At 40.0% G+C, this 19,922-nt stretch overlaps 1 protein-coding gene across 1 annotated transcript in view; it reads right to left on the bottom strand.

The window, feature by feature from the left end:
- Window positions 1-19,922, bottom strand: part of LOC125227381 (dedicator of cytokinesis protein 9) — a 67,618-nt gene that overhangs the window by 37,180 nt on the left and 10,516 nt on the right. The window contains exons 6-28 of the mRNA XM_048131687.1: window positions 19,706-19,913; window positions 18,770-19,073; window positions 17,827-18,044; window positions 17,245-17,435; window positions 16,641-16,885; window positions 16,082-16,281; window positions 15,758-15,878; window positions 15,185-15,457; window positions 14,240-14,356; window positions 13,286-13,468; window positions 12,843-12,980; window positions 10,287-10,482; window positions 10,134-10,204; window positions 9,825-9,984; window positions 7,067-7,306; window positions 6,047-6,167; window positions 5,193-5,336; window positions 4,496-4,713; window positions 4,076-4,312; window positions 2,644-2,804; window positions 1,482-1,602; window positions 898-996; window positions 627-757 (exon numbers count right to left, since the gene is read on the bottom strand). Coding sequence (XP_047987644.1) covers window positions 627-757; window positions 898-996; window positions 1,482-1,602; window positions 2,644-2,804; window positions 4,076-4,312; window positions 4,496-4,713; window positions 5,193-5,336; window positions 6,047-6,167; window positions 7,067-7,306; window positions 9,825-9,984; window positions 10,134-10,204; window positions 10,287-10,482; window positions 12,843-12,980; window positions 13,286-13,468; window positions 14,240-14,356; window positions 15,185-15,457; window positions 15,758-15,878; window positions 16,082-16,281; window positions 16,641-16,885; window positions 17,245-17,435; window positions 17,827-18,044; window positions 18,770-19,073; window positions 19,706-19,913 — 4,097 coding nt within the window. The remainder of the gene's footprint in view (window positions 1-626; window positions 758-897; window positions 997-1,481; window positions 1,603-2,643; window positions 2,805-4,075; window positions 4,313-4,495; window positions 4,714-5,192; window positions 5,337-6,046; window positions 6,168-7,066; window positions 7,307-9,824; window positions 9,985-10,133; window positions 10,205-10,286; window positions 10,483-12,842; window positions 12,981-13,285; window positions 13,469-14,239; window positions 14,357-15,184; window positions 15,458-15,757; window positions 15,879-16,081; window positions 16,282-16,640; window positions 16,886-17,244; window positions 17,436-17,826; window positions 18,045-18,769; window positions 19,074-19,705; window positions 19,914-19,922) is intronic.

A 19,922-nucleotide genomic window follows, 5' to 3' on the forward strand; every position in this document is an offset into this window, starting at 1 on the left:
GCACAGATAAAACAGGGGGCCGATTTTTGAGTCTCACGGCGTTCGAATTCAGAAAATTGTCACTGAAAATAATAGGCAATTCACCGTTTTCAACCGGTATTTTAGTGACAGTGAGACTCAAAAATCGGCCCCTGGATCTGAACGAAAAAAAAAACTATAATTAGAGAATTTTAGAGCTTTTAGTAAAACAATGTGCTTTAGATATTAGCTACAAATGACCAAAAGTTAGGCTACATAACAAATTACGAGTCACTACCTCGTCAATGTTCGTTGATGCTTCTGGACTTTGTGAGATATGCTGTGAAATGCAAGCAAGTACATGATGAGATGACGGGCGATAGTCATATGAAAGAATAAGAAGAAGAGAATGGTGTTACCAAACCCCTAGAATCCATACTAATATTATAAATAGGAAAGTGTGTGTGTCTGTTGGTTTGTCCGTCTTTCACGGCAAAACGGAGCGAGAAATTGATGCGAAATTTAAGTACCTAAAGATAGTTGAAGGGATGCAGAGCTATAGGGTACTTTTTGTCTCTTCCTAACCCCCTACTTCCCTAAAATGCGGGGTGGAAGTTTGTATAGAGCATTCCGGAATTTTCAAATTAAAAAAAAAAAAAAACTCTTACCTCATCATGGTCGCTCTGCCTCGCGTTGTGCTCAGCCAGTGTGGCCAACCATGCGTGCCGTAACCGCGGCGTCGCGCGGCAAGACGCTGCTAGCGCGTGCTGTAGCTCTGCTAAATGCACGCTGCCTGCTCCTATAAAGAAATCATTATGTTAACGAGTCTTTTCAAGTAATATGGTTGTGACGTACGAGTATGATAAAACCATAAGTACAGGAACCGTAAAAAAGTAACATGTGGTAGCTACAGAAGAATATAATTAATAATAAAATTACCCGCCGCGCCTCCACTGCCGCCAACTCCAGCCAATCTCGCCCGCGCTCCAACTACGGTCCGCACGCGACGCATCAACTCTGCTACCTCCGTTGACAACCCTGTCAAAACAATATTATAGTATGTAACTATGTATAGTTTTAATAACTTTATCAATTATCAATCTAGTAAATATATTATGTAGAGTATTTCTTACTAAAGGATTGATTCTATGGAGGTAGGCCTGTTTGAAAATTCGTCTGTTTTATCGGTAGATCAGATGCCTTCACATTGGAGAGCAAACTGTTTTTTGCTGTTTCAGTCCTGATCATAATAGATAATAGTAAAACTTACTAGTTTAAAAGTAACACAAAAGACACCCTTACTGTCAATGGTATTTTTTTGTGTTTATATACTTTTTTTATGAGTTTCATTCACACGTTTAGATAACCAATATAGCAATAACATTGGTGAATATTATCAAATATTGCTGTGATATTAAATCATCAGCGACATGCTTTGACCCTTTCGAATCAAATATTATAAAACTGTTTTAACGAATAACCAACACCATGACTACAAAATGCAAAGCATAACACAAACATACCTGTGCCCTTCATCGCCTTGTCGCCGGTCGCGAAGCAATTTATCACAGAAAGAGATTCTTGAAAACGTTTGCAGTTGAGAGCCGTTGATGTATCGAGGAGTTTGGAGACTGCTATGATGACCTGCGAAATAATAGCTTTTTGAAAAACTTAAATAAAGTTTATAAATAATTAAATAGACCAGAGACGGCGGGATGAGCCGCAAGACTTTGACAAAGACTTCAGGGGGTAGGGATACTTAAAGGAATTTGAGAGAAGCCTTTGCCCAGCAGTGGGACAATATGGGCTAAACAAACGCGTAAAGAAGTATTTCTTGACACACAATGCTAAATTAAACATAAATGGCCTATAAATGTATAAAAAATGCGCGTAATGTATGAAATAAACTGTAAACGTAACTGATTAACGCAAATACTAATTTGTACTAAGTATAACTGATAAATGAAACAAATTTTACAAGAGATTCTTAACGTACTTGTAACTCTACGTAAAGATGACAACTGAGCAATGATCTCATAGAATTTCGGTAGCCCAGTAAAATAAGAGGAGTGATAAAATACCGTTAGCGCTTCGCATTGTCCACTGCACTGATCGATTTACCGCGTCTTGGTGAGGTCATTGGTCCACAGTTGACAAACAATACCGAAACGTGATTGTTATTGAGGAAAAAATTTTAATTGGTGCGAAATAAGACTATATGTTCAGGGCTATAGTAAACCATATTAGAACCTAATATGTTTGTCAATATGTAGTTGTTTACAATTTTTTTAGTTAGGTCCGGGCGTTTTCGTTCAGGGCAATAAGTTTTGTCAGTTTTCTTATAGGAAAGAGAATTCAGTAGGAAATAATAGTAAAACTTTAGTAAAATATAATATTTATTCTATATAATATATTTATTCAACACTTTGACTTTATGACCTTGTTGCACAGGAATGCATCTTCACAACTATTATGATCCTGGAGGAAAATTCACAAAATGAATAACGACGACGTATAGTTAACCTTCGGGGGCGTCAGCTGCTAAGGAAATCGAGATTTGCCTGGTCCGTCTCTCAAGGCCGGTTGCATCAAGCCGTCTGTCACCGTTAAAGTTCCATAGACGTCTGTTGTGTGACGATGATGTGTCAAATGTGGTTCATGCCACTGGCCCTTAGACATATTTACCTGTAAATGTACGCGGGTCAAGCTCCCGCCGCCGCCGTGCTGGTAATTAGCCCGCATAAGCAGATACAGCGCGGCAGCCGCCTCGCGTCGAAGCCACGCCGCGCGCGCTTCACATAATCTTACTACTGCACTGACAACGCCGGCGCATAATGTGCTGCCACCTGGTAATAAAAATTGCTTGAATGTAACTAGTATTTACAAAAAAATAAACACAAAGGGCGAATCACCGAAATCCGGACACGTGACAAAGTTGCAATACACGCATGGCTGAGGTGAGCGAACTTCAAATATATCACCATAAATTAAATATAACAAGATCATACCATCCCATACATTAAAATGCGACCGCCTAAGACCGCGCTTACACTCCACCACACATAGATGGCGCCACAAAAAAAAATGTCTTGTAGGTTTCGATTATACCATAGAGGAAATAAGTAAGGGAAGAGTTGTAACTCCATACATCAGTAAATGCGAGTTATTTGTAGTGACATCTATCGTCATTCACTCGTCAATCACGCGCCAACTAGCGTAAATTATCAGTACTGCTACTTGTCAATAGACGTCACGACGAACAAAAAGTCTATTGCTCAACAATTTTTAGCTAATATTACAATAGTATTAATCAGTACTTTGCTTTCAATTACTTCAGCTTATAATATAAGGTGTAAACTGTTTTAATATTACATTTTTGGCAAACGCAACACTGTCGGCACCTAGTGTCGAGTAGCAGTACTGATAATTTACGCTAGTTGGCGCGTGATTGACGAGTGAATGACGATAGATGTCACTACAAATAACTCGCATTTACTGATGTATGGAGTTACAACTCTTCCCTTACTTATTCCTCTATGATTATACTTGTAGATGGCGTTAAGTGTCACTTTTGACATAGATTTACGCCTAGGAATTGTCACTTAATGCCAATCTACAAATAATCGGTGGCAACAAGGTATTTTTTTGTGGCGCCATCTATGTGTGGTGGAGTGTAAGCGCGTTCGTAGGCGGTCGCATTTTAATGTATGGGATGGTATGATCTTGTTATATTTAATTTATGATATCACGGAGTTTTGTAGGTACCAAATTTTGAATCACAAACAGAAATTGTTCTATCTATGATCTAAATGCGCCAATTCGATATAGAAATATGTCTTACCTTCAAACAACGTCTCTGAGAACTGATTGATGTACGCTCTCAAAGCGGCGAACAGATGTTTATAAAGCGTTTCGTTCTGAGAAAACTGCAGTAAATAAATATCTTCTATTGTATTCTATTCAGTAGCCTCAGATAAGGCCGGGCCGCAACCGCAGAGAAGTTGGCTGCGCCTACGTTCTTCGTAAAGATAACTATAGATCAGGTCGATTATTGTGAAATCGACTGTGGCTTATGTCGAGAAATATGTAGTAGTAAAAGTGTCAATAAATTTCTTACCTTCAAACAACGATTCAGAGAACTGATTGATATAAGCTCTCAAAGCAGCAAACAGATGTTTATATAGCGTTTCGCTTTGAGGAAATTGCAGTAGCCTCAGGTAAGGTCGGGCGGCAGAGCCTTCGGCCGCGCCTAAGTTCTTCGTAAAGAGGCAGGTTCGATCGATTATTGTGAGGCCGACCTCGGTAGCCAGACAGCCGGCTGATACGACGGCGTGCTCCGCTATGGTTTCTAGTTCTGTAAGAAAATAACAACAATGAAACGTGAAAATAAATAGCATGTTTAGTGTCGAAATGCGGAACAACAACCCCTCTTTGACTTTAATTGATGCGGCTTGGCGTATGGTCTTGGAACCACTTTATTGGCTAGCCAAATTGGTAATTCAGGTTGGGTACATTCAGCAGTTAAACTATTTCTTACCGGAGGTAACAGTGGCAGTAGCAAGATTCTCCCTATTGACCGTGTTATTCTTCTCGACAATAATAGGCGGTTCTTTCGAGAAGTCCGGCGGGCTCATCCTAGCGGGCAACGTTCGCGCTTTGAGCGGCTTCAGTTTACCGTTGCAGTCGGGAGTGGTCGCCTTAAGTTCGGAAAGGATGCGCTTGCGGCCGATGTATTGGAATTGTTCTGCGCATATTCTGGAAACAAATGGGTCTTTTAGAATTATTTCGATGAAATAGGAGCACATTAATTTGATATAAAATTGTACGGTAGAATATAGAAATTAGAAAGGTATCTGAAAAAGAAATCGTGGCCTACTAGGTAATTATACTTAAATGTAATTTCATTGGGTTGTTCGTTTCCCCTTCTTCGATCTTACATTATTCCAGGATAGTAGGTGTAGGTACGTTTTTTCTTTGAAGCGTTTTAAAAAACTAGATTAGAATCTTCTTGCTTGAATTGTATCCTTCAGATTCGCCTGACTGTCATGTTTTGCTTACAAGCAAAATGCGCGGGTGATCAGGCCAATAAGTGCAAACTATTTGTCGCCTACTTTTCACATCTGGCACTTACTGGGTTCAATTTTCTTGGATTTGTTTCTGATTAAGCGCATGAGACATAACTGCCGAAGAATTCATGGACAAAACTGTGCATGTAGCCATAACATAGAACTTACTCTAAAACATTGAAAAACGCCTGCTGCTGCGCCGTAGTATGCGTCTTCCACCACTCCACGAGCCGCTCCTCGTCTAAGTACTTCAACACAAACAGGAAACACAAAAGCACATCGCGCACCTCCTCCGCGGACATCACACCAAATCTGGACACACACAGGACGAATACACACTTTAGTACAGGGACATACTTAAGAATTAATCCAGCTTGATGCAGGTATCATATGAAACACTCGTATGTGTATACAACATACATACAGGAAAAGGTAAAGATACAGCTGTCTGTATACTCTGTATCTTATCTGTATAAGAGCTGTCTCTGCTCCAGTATTCACAAAGATTTACAGATTTACAGATAAAGAGCTCTTGTGTTCTCGATGATGTTTTTAGGGCGTGATACAGCTTCATTGTTAAAAAAATAAGGCTACTCTCTCTAAGAGAGATACGGCTACGGTGTGTATTTTGAGCTGACGTAATTATTAAAAACGTACAAATGGAAAGATTTACTGTAACAGTGAATATAGCCGTGTGCTGTACAGTCGACTACAAAGAGATGTATCCACTTTTTCACGTTATTGCATTGTAATAAGGTGATACATCTCTTTGTAGTTGACTGTACCAAACATTTAGTCCCCTCTGACGATAACATCATTCAACAAATGCTCATCGCCCATCATTTACCAAATATTAATGTTGCTACGTGTACGAACTACATCTCACGTCACGATGTTACGTTTTCGCAAGTATATTGCATATCCATTCATCGCTATTTCGCCTGAGCATAGGGAAAAGGTGACCATGTCTATATTCAGAGAGAGCTAAATGTTTGTCTTGAATCTAATGTGTTATCGTTTACCTATTGACTTGATCCCCGATATCGCTCAGGTCCAAGCGGCCGGCGTTCCGCGGGAGCGAATCTCCGCCCGACATGGTCGACACGGACTCTAGAGAGCTTTGTGACGCATTGTTTGTGTGATCTACAACACACAAGTGCATACTAGATAGCTTAAAAAGTGTGGAATGTACTTGAAATGAACCCTTTTCGTGGCGACACGTAGACATTTTGAAATAAAATATAAACCTTACGAACATCATGAAGTGATTAGCGTACTCCATTACAATTATATAGGCTTCTTAAAAATTATAAATTTATGAGCAACGGTGGCAGCGGTTCGTACGAGAGTGGGCTGGTTGCCTTCGCAAAAGTTTAACTATATTCAAAGACATATCGTCACTACTTGTTAAAAAACTTGTATCTTCGTCTATCAGTGAAAAGAAAATTGTAGTAAGTATGTATGGAATGCATATAGACTTACTGCGTTTTAACTTTGAGGAGCAGCGTGAGATACGAGATTTTTTGAAAGTAGTGACGATATGTAACTCCGTATAGACGGATAAAGTCTATGAAAAAAACGTACCTCAAACCCATAGAGAAAAAGGTACGGTGGCCTAGATGGCGTTACACCTTTGGGGAACGCTCGGCTAGATGGCGCTAATATTTTTATTTGACATTTTAATACATATCAAGCTAAGAATATGGGCCAAATTGTCAAAACTGAGGTTCAAAAGTTCTAAGCCTGTGTCGAGAGATTTTACTTTGACAGTAACTCTCTATAATACTCGATCCTCTTTGCTATATGGAAATAAACTGATCTTTCTTTTCTCACCATTCTTTCTCAGAACGAAAAGAAACACTGCCATCGTTGCGCAAACGCAGAGTCGTAAGGGATTTTGTGTAAATATTGACTAAAAATTGTGACACTGACAGTGTGCGTTAAAAAACAAAGGGACATTTCCAAAACCATTTTACAATAAACATTTGAAGACAAACAAGGGTAGCAAGCAACAAGAAAATTACAAACATACTATTACTAACCTTTGCCATAATTATTAATTTGCACGACCGGCGGATCTTTGAAATGTGCAGAATTCCTTACTGGCGTGTGGTCAAAGTGTAGCGTGAGTCGATTTCTTCGCGGCGTGCTGTTTGCTGAAACGACATCTTTAGTCGAGTTGTTGATGATCGGGTTGGCGGTCGCGTCGCCGTCGACTTTGTCATGGCCGTTCTCTAATACTGGACTGGCTAGTGTTTTGGTTACTAGGCGGTGGGCGTTGTCTATAATGAAGAAAGTATTGATGAAGCAAATAAAATTAAACAGGTAACATAGGAACATGATTTATCTAACTTCAGAAGTAATCCTTTAGCTTATATTTAGAAAAAGAGTTGTCGTTTCTAATACAAAGCTACTAAGAGTCTATGAATACGAAAGAGAAAGTGAAGTACGCTTATGTCCTTCCGCAACGTCAGAGCGCCTTTTGGTGGAAGTGGTCGATATGATCTAAAGTCTAAACATGCAACAGTTAACACACGTCCTGGATGATCCAAGGCGCGTAAAGAGGTGCTAACATTGTCATATACGGTAGTTATTACAGAAACACAACTTATGTCGGCTACTAGCAAGATTTGACATCCACAGAGAAAGAGCGAGAAATCCTCATCTCCGAATACAAGCCTGTTATGCGCGAGGCTCCACGTCTCTAGTGCTCCGCAGCATTTCTTAAGCCCCATTTAGATGGTACGAGTTTCTCGCCTCGAACGTACGATTATCGAAGTACGAGAAAAAATATCGTATCATGTAAACTATATGTACGATATCGCACGGGAGAAGGCGATAATCGCCTCGCCTTTTATGCGCTACAGTCGAAATGAATTCTCTTTACCTAGAAACAGAAACCATTTTATTTTTATATTTACAGCTAACTCTCAGTAACAGCTAAAACCAAAAATAAATTAGGGTTATCATTAAAAATCGAAATAAGATGTCATATATTAAAGAAAAAAACCGGCCAAGTGCGAGTCGGACTCGCGCACCGAGGGTTCCGTACAAACCTAAGGTTTTCGGAATTTTTCCTTTATGTGTGCTATAAAACGTTGCTTCATGCCAAATTTCAAGATTCTAGGTCGACTGGAAGTACCCTTTAGGTTTTGATTCCCTTGCGAGTACTTGCGAGTTTCAAAATATGCAGCTTAAATTGCTGTTTCTTTTGATTGCGTTGACATAGAAGTTTGATTTTGTTACAGCTTAAAGGTATTATAGACCTGAGTATTTGGTATGAATTTCAATTTAATACCTCTACGCGTTTATGAGGAAATGGGTAGTAAGGTTAAAATTATTAAAAAAAAATATATTATGTGATGTAACTAAAAATTTATGGTTTTCGTAATTTTTCCTTTATCTATGCTATAAGACGTTGCTTCGTACCAAATTTCAAGATTCTGAGTTCACGGGAAGCACCCTGTAGGTTTTGATTCCCTTGCAAGTGTCGAAAATTTGCGGCATAAACGGCTGTATCTTTTGATTGCGTTGGCTTAGAAGATTGATTTTTTCACAGCTTCAAGGGACAGTAGACCTGAGTAATTGATATAAATTTCAGCTTCATACCTCCACGCGTTCCTGAGAAAAAGGGTCTTGACAGACGGACGGACGGACGGACAGACGGACAGACGGACAACAAAGTGATCCTATAAGGGTTCCGTTTTTTCCTTTTGAGGTACGGAACCCTAAAAATGACGAGCACCACCAGTGGTGAAGGCCGGATTCGAACCGGCGTCTTTTAGCAATCCGGGCCAAACGCCATCACCCCTAGGCCACCTCGCCACAGCGGAAGCCGTCGAAATTTCTCTTCTATATGTCATCTTTGTAACAACACACAAATCAGAATATTTGTTAAAATAATTTGATTTGTTCCCATAGTTGCGTAGGGTTATCATTATCAATATTATATAGTTAATGTAGGGTATAATGCTATCATTTATAATAAATCTTATCTATATTCTATGTTCAATAATATCCTAAACCTAATCGCAAGTATCGCAACCAAGATTTTATTAGCTAGGTAACACTACGGTCGAATTCATTATTTTCCCTATTATATAATTATTATTTAGACCTTCATAAATGATTTATAGTGTTTTTAATATTATTGGGTACTATTCATCTTAAATTCAAATAAATCCAAAGTATATCCAACATTATAAAAAAGTATGAAATGTATGTGTTTATAATTAATTAATTAGCAACTAAGCACGCAAGTTGACAGGCAAAACTGGCATGAAAATCGGTTCGCTCCGATTCGTGCGATAATCGCACGTTCGAGAAGAAATGTCATACGAGAACCGGTTTAGACGAGTCGAGAAATGTTATGGAAATATTTCCCGGAAATTCAACTCTCCGTCTAAACTATTTCGCCTGGCGAGTATCGCATACGATACTCGTATGCGAGTTTTTATTTCTCGCACGAATGTAAACGTGTTCGTACGATAATCGCCAGGCGATTATCGCATACGATAATGTCATACGAGTTTCTCGACCAAAACGGGCGAGAAACTCGTACCATCTAAATGGGGCTTTATGCTGGTGGCGGGCCTGTCTCATCTACGTACCTCGACCGGCAGTAAACTAGGGAGCATATACAGTTGCCCGAGACAACCGCGGCACTACTCCGATCGATACCGATCGTCGTGTTCGTACTTCATTAGTTTCATTACCAGTCCGCGAAGTACACGTTGCATCCTTTCTGTAGCTGCCGGCAGGTATTTTTGTACATACAATCAGCGCTAGAAGACAACTTACCTCGCACGACGGTAAGCCAGGGAGCATATAGTTGCGCGAGACGTGCACGGCACTGTCGCGATCGGTAGCGATCGTCGTGTTCGTGCTTCGTGAGTAGTGCGCGAAGCACGCCCAGTGCCGTGCGCCGTTTTTGAGGTGCTTCCCGGAGGGATTGCTCCACCTGAAATCGTTTTTCCTTGAGCTAATAGGTACTACAAAACTAAGGATGATGAGAGAGTTAAAGTTTTTAAAAGACGCATTGTAAAATTAAACAATCGCAACACAACTGGAATCTCAGAATAAACATTTGTGCTATTGATGGATGCTTACTTGTCTGAGTAATACTCCTGATAGAAAATGCCTCATAATAAATTCCTCTGATAATTTTAACTTTGCCGGGTCTGCAACATAAAAAAAAATACTTATTACAAAAAAGGACCCCAAAAATAAAAACACTTCTATTGTGTAATTATTATTTTTTACCTTCATCCATATCTTTTCCCAGCTTGTTTGAGTGTAATGGCAAGTTGAATGGCACATAGTGTTCGTGTGAGCATATTGTTTGGAGGAACGTGAACTTGAACTCGAACAGCGCTTTGGGCTCGCACGCTTTGAACTTGTCTAGGTATCTTTTGACTTGGCGGAACACGAAGCCACGATCCATAAACGACAGGCAAGACTGAAAAGTACAAGTAATGGTTAAAAAAAACAAAATTCGTACTCTAGAATGAGGTTTAACTTTCGTGAAAGAAGCAGTCCTAAGGCCAAATATTCAAGAAAAACTCAAACAATGCCGCATCAAACGTTGGTAACTTAGGTTCCTCTGCCTACATAACCTGCTTTTGTACTATAAAATAAAAATAAATAAATAAAAATAAAATGCGTTTATTTCAGACTAACATGTGTCCATAGTTTGTTAGTAACAATGACAAGAACATCTTAAATAACTATATTAGTACCTAATCCTAAATGAAGTGAGGACCAATGCCTGATTAGGCCACTGTCCCACCTCTCAGCCACTACGCTCAGGAGGCTGTGGCGGCTGTCGCGGACTCTGCGGAGCACTGCGGCGCAGCGCTTGCGCAGCGTCGCGTGAAAACCATCTACGTGCGCGTCCGCGAACATGCCGGATGCGCTGCAGTGCCGCGGCAGCCGCAACAGCACCCTGAACGCATCATTATATTGAACCCGCAATGTATTTAGCGAGCGTTGCGTAAAATTTGTCCACAAGCTGCAGGTATACAGCGATGTACAGTACGCACGGAACAGGGTAATCTTAACTTGAGCTGTGCACCGACTGAACCTGCGAGCTATCATATTGGCTCTAACAGCAAGAGCCCTTCGCTCCCTCTCGATATCAGAATCATCACGCAAATCATCGGTAACCAAGTGCCCAAGGTATTTAAATGAATTTACTCTCCTGAGCTGCTCACCGTTCAAGAGAATCGGCGGGACATGAGACGGGCACTTGGTTCCCGCCTTGAAAACCATATACTCACTTTTCGATACATTATATTTTAAGCTATGTCTTAAAGCATATGACTCACACTTTTCGATAAGGGTTCGAAGTCCTCCAACCGATGGGCTCAACAACACCATATCATCTGCATAGCTTATGTTGTTAAATGCTACCCTGTTAACATGGCATCCGACATGCATGCTGCTGAGCCCATCGATGAGATCGTTAACATACAGATTAAATAATTTTGGTGAGCTCAATCCGCCTTGCCTGACTCCACAATTTAATCCATACTCATCTGACAAAACATTTCCCCATCGGACACTATTTCTCTGGCTGGCGTACCAGTATCTAAATATGCGTGTTAATTCTTTAGGAAAACTGGTCTCTCCCAGCTTCTGCCATAGCAAATCGTAATTTACCAGGTCAAAGGCCTTGGAAAGGTCTAGAAAACACGCATAAATAGGTGTCCTACGCCGGGTATAGTACTCAACAGTGTTCTTAAGACAAATGATCGCACTTTCCGTCGACAGGCCGGCTCGGAAGCCGAACTGTGCGTCATGTAGCTGCAAGCACTTGTCCAATTGCATGTTAAGTAAACTATCAAGTACTCTGGCTACGATTGTTGCCGGAGAAATAGGTCTGTAATTCGTCACATCAGATATATCGCCAGTTTTGTTTTTAACAATAGGTACCACTATAGTTTTTGTCATATGATTGGGTAAATAAGAGTGACCGATACATAGGTTAAAAAACATTGCTAGGATTCTAGGCAAGTGAGGGCCAGCAAACTGCAGGTGCTCAACGCTCAGGCAATCATGACCGGGAGACTTTCCCCTTTTCATATCCTTCAGTGCCTTAGTTATATCTCTTGCACTATAACGAATCTGCAAGTCACTCCCTACCTCATCGTCAGGCACCACCAGTTGAACTGACCCTGCAGGTACAGACTTGTCATTAAAATGACTTTTAAAATGGTCCTTAAACGTGTCAGCGATACCCTTGGCGTCAGAGACGCCATTGACACTAACAGAAAGCCCAGTCTTCACTTCCACTTTCTTTGTAAGTTTCCAGAAGTTACGAAAGTCACACTTTTTATGATGGGCCGCCAGCATATCCATCTTGATCTGGTCTTGGTGGTTTTGTACCCAACGCAGCCTAGATTTAAATATCTTTCGACTAATTCGCATTGAATTAAAAACATGACCCGTATTTGGCTTACCGCACAAGATCCAGTTTTGAAAGTGAAGTCTGGCCTCCCTGTGGGCCTCGCTGACATGCCTATTCCATCCCACAATTTTCCTATTTCCACTACCCCCTGCACTCACTTTACTGTAAACAGACGCCTCACTCAATGCGTTAATAATGTTTAGATACATGTCGTCAAGAATATTTATACTACTATGGGACAATAATAGGAGTATTGGGTGGATATTCAGTATATAAATATCATCATTCGCTTGACCTTATCCCAGTCGCTTGGGATCGGCGCGATATATAGAAAACATCGTCCACACACAGTAAATAATATGACCTATTATTATTGTTTGTAATGTAAAGGTTACAATTTGAATACATACCTTAAGAAATACGGCAAGATTTTTGTTAAATATGTGAGTCTGCAGAGGCTGTTGCAGAATGTATGATGGTTCAACGGTTGTGACCAATTTTTCAATGTTGTCCAAGAGATCAGCATGAAATCGTTCGTTTCGAGACATCTGTAAGCATAACCCAAAAGTAAATAATAGTCAAGAGTGAAAATACCCGTACAGAAATCAGTAAATGTCATGGGATTTTAAAATTATGATCTTTATATCGACGTGTCTGTGTGATCGCATGAATTTATAAGTTTGTTTCATTCGTACCTCTTCTTGACTTGAATTGTAAAACCAGTATGTATCTCCTCTTCAAACAAATACACAATAAGAAAGTTACATCCGGTATGAAGATTTACGGACATTTAGCCTAGGCGTTACCGAAATTCAGACAGTTACGAAGCAGTTAATATAAATGTGGCACTAACCTTAATTCGTCCAGTGTTAATAAGATACTGCGCCATGCTTTTGATGATAATGTCGAAGAAGAAACTAGAGTACTGCATGAACTTGTGCCCCAGTAGGAAGTCTTGCTGGTTGGGGTCCACGAACATGTACAGTGGCGCCGTCAATACCGTGTGCAGTTTGAACTCTACGCAGTTGAATACGTACTGTAAGAAAGAGATTAACATATTATAAAAATGCAAAATAAACGAAGACTAATCGATGGAATCAGGCGTTACTTTGAGGAAATCCATGTTTTTGATTCCATCCAATCCATAATATCAATGTTTTAGATTTTGTTTAAATGAAGATTACTACAAAAATAATTAGTGAAGTTTATCAGATCACAGATCACTGTTCCAATGGTCACATGTTTAAGGGCCGGCATAGACAGGTTTAAATCAAAAGTGAAATTTATATCGGAGCCGCAGGCTGATTGGACGACGACTGCACTTGTGTTAAAGTCCGTCTGTACCGATCCTAATGTATTAAAAGATTCAAATCTTCTTATCTAGTAGACTTTTCCTTTTAAAAGGGTCTAAATAATAATTAATCATCATCCTCTTTGCGTTATCCCGGCATTTGCCACGGCTCGTGGGAGCCTGGGTTCCGCTTTTGACAACTAATCCCAAGATTTGGCGGGCACTAGTTTTTACGACTGCCATCTGACCTTCCAACCCGAAGACCTAGTCTTTCGAAGAATTAGTCCGGTTTGTTCACGATGTTTTCCTTCACCGAAAAGCGACTGGCAAATATCAAATGACATTTCGCACATAAGTTACGAAAAACTCATTGGTACGAGCCGAGCCGAGGTTCGAACCCGCGACCTCCGGATAGAAAGTCGCATGCTCTTACCGCTAGGCCACCAGCGCTAAATAATAATTAATATCATATAGAAATAAATAAATAAAAAAAAAGAAAATCAATAATTAATTTACCTTGACGTAGCTATCTAGCAAGTCTTTTCGTCCGTAATCATGGATCATATGCACGAAATGCACGATCAACTTCACGATTTGATATCCCATGTCGTGCGTATAACTTTTCTCCACCGTCTGAAACAGAAAGAAAAACGAATTTAGTTTTTGGAAATTCATCGAAACATGTATGTAGCAAACAAGCGTCTTCGTTTAGCGTTGGCAGTCGCATGAACTTATTACCATGAACTCAAACGCTGGTTCAATATCGTAGGCGAATACGCCAGTAGCATTGCACACATAATTCGGGAGGTGAAGGTGAAGTAGGTGGTGAATTAGTTTTGATCAGAAGCTCCGCTTGCACGAATAAGTTTTTCACTTCTCATGCTCAAAAAGTGCACCTTTATGTCGTGCGTAGACGACATAAAATCGCATTTTATGTTCTAGAGCATAAAGTAAAACTTTCTTTTAAGACTAAGGTAATCGGTCTCAACAGCCAAACAGTTAAAACTTATTGCACAATTTTACTGAGCAATAAAATTGTGTAGATGCAGTAGATGACAAAACTTGTTATACTATTTTTTTTTGCTACAATTTATTAAAATTCCGTATTTTCTGTCATTAAATTTAGTAAATCACATATAATAGGAGTCGATTACCGTTCAAAAATGCTCCGAAAAGTTTGACTTGGCCGAAAACCAAGCATCTGAAACTAATCACATGTTGAAAACTAAAAAGTTAATTGACGGGAATTGGTTATGCATTATGTTCTTTCGCTTTACGACAATTTCGTGGTGTAAATTGCCAAAAAATATAATTATTTTACTCGCAATTGAAGTGAAAAGCAGAGTGTACGCTTCGCTCAGACCAAAAAATTGCCTCGGGTAAAAATGGGTCACTTTATGCCCTTGTTGTACAATCTACTACTGAAGATGTAGTATTTACGAGTCTAAGACTAAAACTTACCATTAACTCGAAGAGCTGGTTCAATATCGTAGGCAAGAACGCGACCAGCGCACTCAATTTGATCGCATGAGCAGCTTTCAAAGCATTACAGACATCATTCCACGGAGGAGGGGACGGTGATGTAGGCGGCGAGTTGGTTTTGATAAGTCGCTCCGCTTGCATGAATAAGTTGTGCAGGTGTGTGTCGCGGGTAGCTACTGTGGAGTCTAGGACCAGTTGGCAGCGGAAGAGTTGCTTCTCGCCTTCCACCCAGATTACTTCGGGGCCTGCGTTCTGTGGGAATAGTTTAGTCAGAACTTGGGGAGTCAATTTCAAACACGAATATTTATAAAAGCATTGTATGAAACTGGCAGACTATACTAATCATACTAGGCCAAGAATGACAACTTTGTATTTTTTGGCGATTATTTCCTGACGTCAATAGCTTTCTTTGCAGCGAAGTGAAGCGGAAACTTCGTTGCATAAGACGTCTCAGCGTGGGAAGGAGCAACTACATATACCTACGTACGTATACGTCAATAAGAGGATCTTATCAAATTGAAATAGTAACTTTTATATTAAAATGTTACTCACCCCTTTACCGAGTCCGAGTGGCTGGATGGACAGATAACCCGATGGCAAATGCGTGGCTATAGACAAATTCACGATCTCATCCACAAACTTGTTGTTCTTCAATAATGGCACCCATGCGTAGCTGTAAAAGAAAAAGTAATCATAAATGTCCAAACCATCGTTATATCATATATTTATTGTGATGCAAATGTTCAACGGAAACGTGTCTTTGCCGAGCTAAACGTGCATGCTGTCTCGGCTAAGGCAAAAACGTTTGCCGCGAGAGCATATTGCCTCGTGACGTGCCTGACTGTGTGGACCCGGCTATTCACGTAAGTGCCTTACCCAATGCACGTTTCAACGTTAGCATCGTTCTTCTTAGTCAAATCGCATGATATGTGATAAAACGTGAAGAGCAGGTGATGGTTTGGAGTGATAGTGGCTGGCAGGCGGATCTTGGCTTCATCGCTCCATGCGGGGTTCGCGTTGTGATGTAGCACGGAGCAACGGTATTGCGTTGTCATGCCGGCTCGCCCGTAGACCACCTAAGAGAGAATATTAGTTTAGAAAGAATAAAGAAAATAGGATGTAGTTCTTTTTTATCGTGAATCAAGAAGTACAATCAACAAAAAAAATGACATTACACTGATCCAGCAGAGTTAGTACATGATTGGTGCGAGAGTATGTCGCCACTCGCCGCGAGATAGACTACCCGTCCTTATGGCATTTATACAATTAAAATAAGACGTGTGATCTATCTCGCGCCAATCATGTGCTAACCTAGCTGGTGATTCATTAGGCGGGATCAGAGCAAGCAGCGTCGGATGTAGTTACTTCAATACAAATATTTTCTGAACTCTTGGAGTGTTCTAAATAAAAAAGATAGATCAATAATTAAACTAACCTGTAAAGGCTTATTATCGCCCGTATCACACTCCCTCAACTCAATAGAGCATGCGATATTCCTCGCGCGAGCGAACATCTTCTGCGACTCGAAGTTTAGCGACAGAGGCCTGACGTATAAGTGGTGTATGAAGGCCGCATAAGGTTGTTCTGGCTCCATATTTAGTGTGGCTAGTTCCAAGGTGAGCGGTGAGGTTGGGGGGAGGGGAAACGGCTTGAGTGCTGCGTATGCTGTTGACATGCAATCTAAAAAAAAAACATTTTATACGAAACGCTCTACCAGTTACCAGTTTCGATCAGATTTTGAGGATCTTGGACAACGAACATCAACTGCCCCACCTCTACAGATCAAGCGTGCGATTTCTACAAACGCGAGTAACCCATTAAGTACAATTATATTGTGTTCGGGTTATACGGAACGGCGAACCAAAATAATGCGCGCGCACATATGTCATAAATCTTACTAGTGTAATCAAACAGATAAACAATAATTTATTTGCGATAAAGGATAGGGATTATCTGCTGTTATTTTTAAGTTTTATTGCATGTATTTCTACTAAATAAACATTGATTTGTTCATTCACAAAACACTACTATTTACTCACTTGGTATTTGTTCGTTGCTAGGCGAAATGTTGATATTGAGCCAACCTGGTATTGTAGTCAACTTTGCTAACTTTTCCGGCTTCCGGAAATCTGACAGGATCTTTAACAAATCATCGTCTGACATTTTGTTCGGCTCTTGGCGGTAGATGGCGGGAAATTCTGGGGTTGTGTCCAAATCGTTGCTGTATAATCTGAAAATGACACAAATAAAGTTTAAAACTGATGAGATCCATCCACTAACATCTCGTAGAACTTGCAAGCTGCATAAATACACATAGGTAAAACTTGTATGATGAGTACAATAATCCCAAATTTTGAACAGTATAAATATAGACTCTTAAAACCATATTCTATATCACTGGTTAATATTTCAATAAAATCGATTTTATAAAATGTCTCGCAATTTGATTTGGCTTCTATTCTAATATCACTTCGAAATAGAACGTCAAAAATGTCTACATTTAAAAACTCGAAATCTCGGATGAATCTTTTATAAAACTCACTTCGTTCGTGTCATAAACCAACAAACTACAATCCCATGTCACAATCCCATTAACTTCAAATAGATTGCAAAATACTTACTTAAACAGTGGCTTTGCAGTCCACGCAAACGGCATCCTATAAGTTCCAACTCGATGGGCGTACGACTGGACAGTTTTGTGGACTTTGAGCCCGAGACGCGGGTCTTTGGTGGCTTTGAGGTAGGGCTCCAGCACTTGACTCACGTGGCCTTGCAGGATCTTGTCGATTTTGACGACTAGGAACAGGTCTGGGTGGGGATTGTTTATTGACAATAGGACCTGTAACAAAATATGAAGGAAATTCATTTGACAACTCAAATGGTACTTAAATGGTAGCCAATGGAGCGGTCTAAATCTTATGTTTTTCATCTAAATTCGGCTTTTCAAAAGTGTGAGGATTGAGTGAGCATAAGAAACTATTTGTAAAAAATTAAATACGTCACTAGGTGATCTAAAATGTATAGAGGTAAGTTGGCATATTTTTTTACTAAATGTTAGTATATAAATATTATATGTTAAATGAATACATTCACTGTTTTCGTTGGTAGTTTGTGAGAACTGAGTGAGCACATGTTAATGACTGTATCTTTTGATTTATCTTTTTACAAATTCAGAGATTCGTTTTACAATTGTTTTAGAACTTTTACTAAATGATCAGCATATTTTATTTTTATTTTCGAAAGGTGCTCACTCAATCCACACGCACACCGCTGTATGACCCCATACATTTACTATGTGGACATTGGTTAACCAATAAAATGTGACAATCCACATCCTAATACATATAGTATTTTGTCAGTCAGCTGCTATCATGAGCGACATAGGTGCTCAGAAAATTATTTGAACTAGCACTCTGGATAATACCTTGACAGTAGAGATGTATTGGGATATGAACAGTGAGCAATTTAGTCAATTTTATGTATCTCAAGGTGACTGCACAAAGGTATCTTCTTCAGGTTACAAGATTCGTTTTTGCAGTACGTGAAATAGAAATCATAGCTTACCTGTCTCTTCGACCTAAACCATTCCTCCGGTATCAATTTAACATCTACCTTCACATCATAGCTAAAGTTCTCGACCAGCGAGTTCGTATCCTCAACATCTTTGACTAGCTCCTTCACTGCCGCATGGTTTAGATCAAAATGAAAGTTCTCTGTCAACTTCTTGCCACTTCTTGCGTCGTATAAAGCGAGGTAGGTGAAGTAAGGCTCTACTTGGCATAAGAGCTCTTTTTCGCCATCTATTGGCGCTTGTAACCTAAATTTTAAGCTTTCGCATTTGAGCAGGATTTTTTGGCCGAAGTGTTCTCTGAAAAAAAAACATGTTACTGTAAACACTGTAGCATGTACATCATATTTTCTAGTTGGAAAAGCGAAAGGACAGTTATGTGGATAGAATAACAAACACATAAAACAATAGCGATATCGTTTTGCTCAGCGTTATTGGTTGAGTCAATCGATCACAGTAGATCAGGAATGGTCGCAGTGATTAGGCGCTACAAAGCCTTACATAGCCCCTAATAAAAATTAAAATTTTGAAAAACCCCCGACCGCGACATAGTGGACCGATTTTCATGAAACATGGCTAAGAACACTCCCGACTAACTCAGCTTTCAGACAAAAAAAACGAAATCAAAATCGGTTCATCCGTTCGGGAGCTACGATGCCACAGACAGACACACACACAGACAGACAGACAAACAGACAGACAGACAGACAGACGGACAGACAGACAGACACGTTTAACTTATAACACCCCTTCGTTTTTGCGTCGGGGGTTAAAAAAGAAGGGTAAAGACTTATAGGAAATTAGAATAAATATAGAAAATCATTCATTCATCTTTGGTCTTGATTGGGTATATGTAGAAATAATAAGCATTGATTAGCTACTGGTATTATTTAGATGTTCATTACCTCGTTCTAGAAGTAATACATTCTTACTTGAATGGTTCCAGCTGAGGTTCAGGAGAAGGCGTCCGTTTGTATGGCATGCTGAATATGTTAGCGCGGCATTCGTTTCTCGCCGCTGCTATAGACATGTCCGTCTCTCTTGAATACCGCATTAGAAGCGGATTCATGCTGTGTTCTAGGCCTTTTAGGGTTCCGTACGTTGGAGGTGGCGGCTCTGCTGTCAGCGAGACATCTGCGTCTGTAAAGA

Source organism: Leguminivora glycinivorella, chromosome 6, assembly GCF_023078275.1.
Source record: "Leguminivora glycinivorella isolate SPB_JAAS2020 chromosome 6, LegGlyc_1.1, whole genome shotgun sequence".
Classification (NCBI taxonomy): domain Eukaryota; kingdom Metazoa; phylum Arthropoda; class Insecta; order Lepidoptera; family Tortricidae; genus Leguminivora; species Leguminivora glycinivorella.